The sequence below is a fragment of the Onychostruthus taczanowskii genome, unplaced genomic scaffold (assembly GCF_017590055.1).
Source record: "Onychostruthus taczanowskii isolate IOZ18803 unplaced genomic scaffold, ASM1759005v1 scaffold44, whole genome shotgun sequence".
Lineage (NCBI taxonomy): Eukaryota > Metazoa > Chordata > Aves > Passeriformes > Passeridae > Onychostruthus > Onychostruthus taczanowskii.
In genome coordinates, this window is record NW_024501903.1 from 1,467,174 (window position 1) to 1,475,985 (window position 8,812).

At 40.2% G+C, this 8,812-nt stretch overlaps 1 protein-coding gene across 2 annotated transcripts in view; it reads left to right on the top strand.

Moving 5' to 3' along the window:
* ACER3 (alkaline ceramidase 3) overlaps positions 1-7,411 on the top strand; it is a 56,177-nt gene extending 48,766 nt beyond the window's left edge. For both annotated transcript variants that reach the window (XM_041414080.1, XM_041414081.1), the window contains exons 10-11: positions 674-719; positions 1,217-7,411. In XM_041414080.1, the coding sequence (XP_041270014.1) occupies positions 674-719; positions 1,217-1,270 (100 nt within the window). In that variant the 3' untranslated portion in view covers positions 1,271-7,411. The remainder of the gene's footprint in view (positions 1-673; positions 720-1,216) is intronic.
* Positions 7,412-8,812: the final 1,401 nt, after the last annotated feature.

Below are 8,812 nucleotides of genomic sequence, written 5' to 3' on the forward strand. Positions count from 1 at the left end.
TTACATGTATGTGTATATATATGCAAACATATTGACCTACACATATGTAAATGTATTTATACATAGAAATATGTCAAGGCATATGGAAAACAGTTGCTCCATTTTGGTTTACAGGTTGTCTGCTACCCTAAAGAGCTTGAGGTAGTATTTTAAAGAAAATTCCTTGCAGCAATCAAGCATAGGCAAGGTTTTTCCAACATGCCACAAAGTGGCATTGCCACTTAAAAAAATGTGAGGTCATTCCCAGGAAAAGATCTACTGAGAGGAGAAAGCATCTAAGAACAAAAATAAGATAAAGAATCAAACTATGCTGCTTTTTCCCCCCCTTTAACATCTGCTATATTTTGTGGTACACTGATTTAATTTCATCCTTCTAAAATGACAGACTCCAGTCCCTGGGGGTTTTTTTGGATTTGCTTTTTTACCTCTCAGGGTTTCTTTCTTTCTCCCCACATAGGTGATAGGGTAAATTATTTTGCTGATTAGTCTGCTACAGGGGGATTTACTGGAGGTTAATGTCTCCTGTATTGACTAATCTAGGTAGAATGGGTAGCTCTGCAATCACAGAAACAGTTCTTTTCTAGTTGGAAAATAAAACTGGGATCAGGATATCTTTATTTTATATGCTGTCTTATACTTGAAATTCTAAGCATGCTTTTTTCCTTCTCCTCAGTTTATATACAAGGACACTTTTCCTGAAACACAGGCCAAAGGTGAAGGTAAGCAAGCAGTATTTTGTATTTATTAATGTACATTTGGGTATCTTGTACTTTGAACTGTTGGTGGGGCTCAATAATTATGCCTGTTAGGGTACTGTCTTTGACTTCTACTTACATCCCAAGAAATGCAGTTGAAATTTTTGTAGAATCACAGAATGGTTTGGGTTGGAAGGGACCTCAATGATTATCTAGTTTCAGTCCCGATGCCATGGGAAGGGACACCTTGCACTAGACCCGGTTACTCAGAGCCCCCGTATTACCTCAACCTGGCCTTGAACATTTCCAGGGCTGGAACATCCACTGCTTCTCTGGGCAACCTGTGCCAGTGTTTCACCACCCTCAAATTCTTAATATCTAATCTGAGCGTACACTCTTTCATTTTAAAGCCATTCCCCTTTCATCCTATCATTAGATTATGTTTAATAGTGGTTGGTTTCTGTTCCAAGAAGCACAATGTTCCAAGGAATCTTTCCACATTCCTATTTTTCTTTTGACAGTTTGTTTTTGGAATATGGCCTGTTCTTCTTGTGGAGCCACCCAAGAACCTTTGACTGAGCCCTGGGCAGACGCACACGATCACCTGGCCTGGCTGAATAAAGCATTTCGACAGCTACTCTGGCTGAAGTGTCAAAATTATGGATCCATCCAAGTACCATTGCTGTTAAAGGACTTCTCTGTGCTACGGGGCCAGGCAGCCGGAACAGAGCAAAGAGCTGGCACACTAGGGAAGTAGTACTTAGTACAGCTTTATTCTAAGTTGTTAAAACAAAGATTAAGACACAAGGGTTTTATGTATATATTGTACAGCTGATGATATTGAGGTAATATTTCGTGCTGGTCACAGAAAACTAACCATTTTTGAAGTGGATTGCATATGGTTTTTCATTCGGTTTTTGTTCTTTCTGTGGTCTAAACTAATATTAGTAACTGAATGACAAAACTAGGCCATTGATGGCCAAGCTAAGCATCTGTGTGGCCTATAGTGAACTGAGTGCTTAACCCAAACTACTTTAACCTTGCACTTTTATACAATTAATGAAGTACGTAATGGTTGATTTAGGCCTTTATTCTACCTTGCTTTTCCACAGCCTCCTTTGCAACTGATATTTTAAGCAAAACGGTTGGGATACCTGTGCCATTTAGTTTGTTTTTGTACCAAGCTTCCGTTTTCTCTTTAGTCCAGCTGAGAGGTTCATCATGGAGGATGTTCCAAAGTGTGACCAGCGGAAGACACTGAAATAGTGAAGCTTTATAGGTGTTCCTGTTTGTGTCTGGGAGCTCAATTCCTAATTTTTTTGACCAGTGATTCATTGCAAAACTGTAGAGTAACTGTAGAAACATAAGAAACACTCCTTTTTATACGTTTGTAGTTTTATTTACATACCTAACTTTTCTATCCTTTTCTTTAACTTCCCATTTCCCATTCATACAACTGATTGACAAACACCTTAGATGTGCTCTAGTTCAGCTTTGAATTCATCTTCCTCTTACTTTACAAGTCTTAAATAATGCTGTGACTTTCAGAAGTATCTTTTTACTCTGAAACTTTGAAGGAGGAGTAAAGAACAAGGCTGAGGATATCCCCAAATATAAGGGGCATTGCTTTGCTTGCTTTTAATCTATCACATGCTTAGTCTGTGAGAAAGCTGACGACCTTTTGAAACCAGACTTAGGGGATTAATGAGGGATACAAACCCTGTTTTCTGCAATTTTTATTTCCCCAGCTGATGCAAGTTAGTAAGTAAATTTAAAGAAAACATTAAACTAACACAGTTTTTCAAAATATACCTCATATGAAGGCTGTGATTTTGATGCTCTTAATTTTGGGGCAACAAACAGAGTCTATCTCTGTGCCTACTTGCTGCCATTCTATGCAACTTTTGTCTCCTTTTGATGCTCTGAGGGATTTATCCTTCTTGCCATGAAGAAAAAAAGGGAAACACTCAGACTGATCCAAAATCCCATTTTGTATTGATTTACAATGTGCTCGCAGCAGCAAAGCATGGTTATACAGCTGTAAAGCTGTCTCCCAAGTCTCAGAGTCCTGACTATTGAACAATCAGTGCTGGCTAAAATGGTCTCCTCCCTTTTCTCTGCATCTTTCACATCCGTCAGTAACTCTTCTACTGATGTGAACGAACCAAATTAAAATGTAGCTTCTGTTATGTGACAGCCCTGGATCCTTGAGATCAAATAATCCCAAACTGCATTGGAAAAAGATCCCTAACCTTGAGTGAGTTCAGTGAGGTTTAAGCACATGCTGATAGCAGTGTATTTCAGCCTGTACACCCTATAAAGACACCTGAAGGGTAATTTTAGAACAGCTTTGATATCAGTAGGCTCCAGTTCCATAGACAAGGTCAGCATTTGTGCTGGGACATTTGAGTGCTCTTCAGACTGAAAGAAGTTAGCAGGACTAGCACGGAGGTAGGAAAAAGCTGTTATGCATCAGGTGTCTTTAATTATCCAGAAGGCATATTTTTTTAAAAGAGATTTGAGAATTGTTTCAAAAATGTAGCTTGAAAATAAGTGCCTGCCTGTTGACCTCCAGGCTTTCTCGAGCATTTTTCCGCACACTGTATCCCATTTTCTTATTTAGTATGTTTACATGTGTTCATAAGTTTAGGGAAGGAGACTCATAAGAGAAGCAGTACAGCAGCAAGACATATCAACAGTCACTTGTGAAATCTGGTAGATGTGATACTATTTTTATGGAAATTGAAAAAATCTTTATTTTAGTGGCCTTAATTTTGTTACTGAAGGATATGGGGGCTCTGTTTAGTAAATTAATTGCAAGAACCAGAGTGTCTTGAAAAGCCACTTTCTTGTTGATCAGGCATCTCTACAATGGTATATTTTAAAGATATTTGTTGATTCTTTTACACATTTGCAACTAGGAAATCTGTGATGGGGGTTTCAGATCTTGAATTGAATTGTCAAGATTAAAAAAAAAAATTGAAAATCTCATATTTTAATATTATAGTGCCGTTAGTTTTTCATTTATGTATTGTTTGTTGTTGATGTTTTTTCTGTAAAAAAAAAAGGTAAATTGGCTTCTTCCTGCATTCTAAATGAGCAAAAACATGCACACCTCTACCACCCTGCCAGCAGCCTTTCTTTCAACAGGTTATATTAGACCCTGAGGAATGTAATTTACCTGTGTATCCTTCTTAGCATAAATAACCTAAAATCATGGGTGCTTTAGTTTGACTGCCTTACTGATCTTGTGAGTGATATTGAAAATGACAAGCCAGTTTTAACTACATGTCACTGAAATTCATACTGTCTTTTTTTAGTGCCTGGAAAGCTATACATTCTTACTCTGGTAATTGTTAAATGTCTGTCAATTGCTTTTTATTTATATCACTTGTATGACAATGTTGATTTTTTTTTCTACAGACCTTAGAGCAGTATATCACAAACTTTTCCTGCACTACATCTTAGCAAGTCATGTGTGGTCCTATTTTTTGAGTAGAATTCAGACAGCAGCTGCTTTAAAGAGAATTATGGAAGTAGCAGGTGTCATTTGATATGAATTCTACAAGTGGTGTTGGACAGACTTGATAACAATGAATTCTTCTATTCCTTAACACCTATGAAGAACCAGGAAATCTGCCACCATACGACCATCAATTTGACACAGATGAGCAGTAAGTAGCTCTGCAGTCTGTGAGCTGAAAATTTCTTTCTTGGAAGTAAGAGGAAAAACTTCAAAATTACTCTCACAGTACAGAGCAAACCGATACCTTATTCTGGGAATTTAGATTTTTTAGATACAGCTCAAAATATGCATTCTCTAGAGAGGAGGAATCTCATCCATGTTTCGAAGGCAGTGCTGTTGGCTAGCAGTATTAGTCATCTCCAGACTTCATCTTAATGGTTTTTCTGTTAGCACAGGGCTGCTGTGCTGCCCATGAGTGTTTAAAAACTCCCCCCAGTCAGAGTTGGAATATGCAGTGTTACCACTTGCCAGCCTACCTCTGTCACGCATTGTACCATACCTGTGCCCTTAATTCCATTTGCCTGAATGTGTGCACACCAGAGCAGCCTTAGACCCTGCAGCCCCTGGGAGTGGCAGCAGTGTTGTACTGATTGCTGGCTGACTCTCTTCACTGCCTGTAAATATCCTCACTTGTTTGGTGTCTGTCACTTACAGCCTGTGCTCAGTCTGCCACTCATCTTTGTGTAAGTCTGGCTGCTTTAGAGGGAGATTCAAGTAGGAGGACTTCAATTCAGGTGTAGTGAAATCTTTTGGGAGGGATATAGTGGAAAATATTGCTCTATAATTAGTTTTAATTCTCTTTTAATCCTGTTCTGTGCTGTCTTGCTTGGCTGAAGCTGAATTGTGTGATTTGAAATGCAGTTGATTCTTTTGGCCAATCGTGGATTTGCTTCTAACACCTCATTTCAAGCAGCTGAATGTCTTTTTCATCAAACACTTCCACGTGAATCTCAGCAACAGAAAATCCTCCCAACACTACCAGCGTTTCTTGCAGTGGCTATCACCTTGTTTAATCTGCATTCAAGAATTTCAGTAACACCATTTTTTAAAACCTGTTTCTCTCTGTGGATATATTACAGCATTTTCATAGCAAGTAGTGAAACAATTCAGTACAGAGGAGCTGTAACAGAGCAGCAATACTGTTTTCTTTAGTAGACATCAGAATTCAGGAACACACATCCATTTTGGGGGAATGTGTGCCTGGTAATTTAAATTAACATATTCAGGTAAAACTTTCAGTTTACTTTAAACCCCATCTGCACTTTGTAAGTAGGCAGTGGGAGACTTTAACTGCGAAATGCTGTTTAACTGTGAGACTTTATCATGAAGAGGGATAAATGATGGAGTCTTTATTACCTATCAGCAGAGCAAAGCCAGAAGGAGATTAAGAAATCTTACATGAAAAGAGAATAACAAAAGATTAAGCACAGAATCCCATAGTATTACATCAACCACCCTCCTGGTGTCTGCACTTTAGATAGTTGAATGTTTTGCTATTTATACATTTAACTTTCTGTGTTGACTACTTCTCTCTTCACCACAGAAGTGATGTAGTTTCTGTTACATTCAGTTCATTGTAGATGACTTAGAGGCTGTTCGATGAGGATGGAACATGACACATGTTTTGAAATGTTTTGTACATGAATGAATGCATTTCTGACCTATCTGGAATGTCTTTTGCCAGCTTTGTTTGAGAGTCTGTAACCTAAAGACAGAGAACATTCTATGGAACTGTTAAAATTGGTTTTGGGTTTCTTTGTTCATTTCTCACGCACAACTGCCTACAGCTGCCAAGTGCCTGATCTCATTGTTACAAGGCTTTTATGAGAGCTGGGGCGGTATTTCCTTCTGAAGTTTCTAAGACAAAGTCTGTGGTAGGTGGGGGTCAATATTTTTTTTAAATCCTCCTTCTGCAGAAATCCCAGCACTATTTTTAGTGGCTTTCCTGTTAGTTATCCAATACATGTCTGCCTCTGACTCAAACTTGAGCCTGGCTACCCACCTTCCTGATGCTGTTCCATCTTTCCAGGCTTTGAAAGCTGGGGGAGGGATTTAGCTGTACAGGAGGTGTTTATTTCAGGTGGTATAATTCAGTGACAGGCAGTGTGAGGGCACGGCAGTCAAGCAAGCACTTTATGTGGAGCCCTCTTATTGGAGCTCCCAGCCAGATGCTCTAAACAGAACTGGGGACAGGGGGATTTGTATGTGCAGTTTGAGAGGCAGGTTTAATGCCTGAACCCCTTACTTTACTGCAGCACTCTCCCACTTTACTTCTTGAAATTTTTTAGGTTTGACTAAGTATTTAATTGTAGATTTAAGAAGAACTAAGTTCAGAGTTCATGTGAGACCCTAAAACAGTGCCTGCAATTTTGGGTTTTTTGCACGTATATCACGCAAATTGACAAGAGCAGATTAAGATTTTTAAAAATGCAAAGATAAAGGGTCTTTTGCTTATTTGTCCACAGGAATATCTATAAGCACAATCTTAGATTCCTTCTTCTGTTCCCAAAGTTCTGGAACATATATATGTTTCTCCAAAGACAGTGCTGAATAAAATAGCAAGTTGCGTACCAAAATGTTTTCCACATTAAAGGTGTGGGAGAACTTTGTTTGTGTATCCTATTGTTCCCTGGATTTTGGAAGAGAGGGTTTCAAGCAGCATAAGCAGTATTTACTCCTTAGACTGAACAAAAACTAATTTTTCTCTTGATTTTCCAAATTGATGTTGACTGTGTCATGTTGATTGTTGATCTCAGCGTAATGCATGGATGACGTTGCAGTCTGATCAAACACCATCTGTCCACCTGGAGTGGACATGAAATCTCCTGTTCATTACCTGACCAAACTTCTAACATTGACACTATGGGTTCTAACAGGTGGGTTTCTTTTCCTGAAATTCAGTACATTGTTGCAGATAGGTAATAATACTGTGACAGATGAGTAGCAGTTGACTTGTAGAACACAGCTACACTGAGAAATGCTTATTGACAATTTTGATACATCGAACTGACTCTTCCTACCAAACCAGCTGGTAACCAACATTAGGCTTATATGTATCATCATATCTTGTTTTCCAAAGCACAGTAGCTTTGAAATATTTAATATGTTTCATTTGTTATTCATGCTGCAGTCAAGCACTAAATTGTGTCTTTATAGTACAAACTATTAAAGAATTTTCTTTTAAATACAACATTTCCCAGGTGGTTCTTGGCGTCTGTGTTGCACAGGGCTGGTTGGTTCACCTGGATGCTGTTCAGTAGATGGGTGGTTGTACATCTTGGCTGGTGGTGTGCAAGTAGGACAGCAGGATTCGTGTGTCCTGCATGGATGGGGAAGCTGCCTGCCTGCAGCCAAGAGCCTCCATGGCAGTAGAGTTCCCCAGTCTTTCTGCCTTGTGCTGGGGCCCTCTGAGAACTGGGCCTTGCTCGGAGTGTAGAGTTGGCTGTAAACACTGCAGGACCATCTTCCCTTCAAAGGCCTTCCCCAGCACGCAGCAGTTGGAAGGGACTGCAGGTAGGTGACGTGGGTGGGAGAGGAGAAAGCAGGAGTCAGGTGAACATCCGAGCAGCCCAGAGTGTGCAATTTGCACAGCCTTTGCTTCAGCCTTTTCCTGTTCCTTTCAGTGAGAGAGCAGAATAATCACTGCAGGGCACAACCTTTCCAGGCAGGAATTGTGGACAACTAGCACTAATCCAGCAAGTCTCATCACATCCCAGCAGCCAGAGTCCAGTAATGACCATAACAGTCAGAGTCCAGAGCCAGAGTCCAGTAATTCCCCACTTCTGGCTGTTCTCCCAGGTGCTCAGAGACCCCATTTTCTCCCGCTTATCTCTGTTGAAGCTGTGTGTCTCCAGGGACAAGGTGGAGTTAACTATTCAGAGGCCAAGACACGGGGCAGCAAACCTCAGAGCCAGTGGTGTAAATGGCTGGGGCAAGCTGTGCCATCTCCCCTCAGTGGTGCTGCATACAGAGGCACATCCAGACTCTGCAGACAAGCATTGCCAGAACTCGGGCTGGGTGAAATCCAGCTTTGCATATTGAGCTTGTGGCTGGTCTAGAGCTGAGTAATACTTTGAAATTTCCCTGGGGATAAAAACCTTGTGGTTCTGTCAAAGCCCTCCTCCCAAACAGAAAATTGAATTTTGAGCTTGACAATTCCCTTTCAAGGCCGCAAATTTACTTGCAGCTTTATTAATTTCTCTCTTCCCCCCCTTGGTTTTTGTTTTTTGGTGGGGTTTTTTTTCATTGTTGTTATTTTGGTTTTTGGGTTTGGTGGGTTTTTTTTGTTTTTTTGTTTTTGGTTTTTTTTTAATTCAGCCTGTTCAAAGGCTAAAAGTGAAGGTCTGTACTTGCACCACTTAAATCCCAGTGGCTCTAGTAATAGATTTGGCTGTTCATGGTGCTGTATGGAGAGAGTTGCTGCCAGTTAGCAGAGGAGCTGACTATCCGGCCTGGATATTTGTTCCTGAGTTCATGGAGATGGACAAGACAATGGAGTCACTGATGAAGGTGTGGTGGGTCTGTCTCTTCTGTGGGTTATTTTTGAAGAGTTCTCTGATGGGTCCCCATGGAGACATGGAGCATGGTTGTG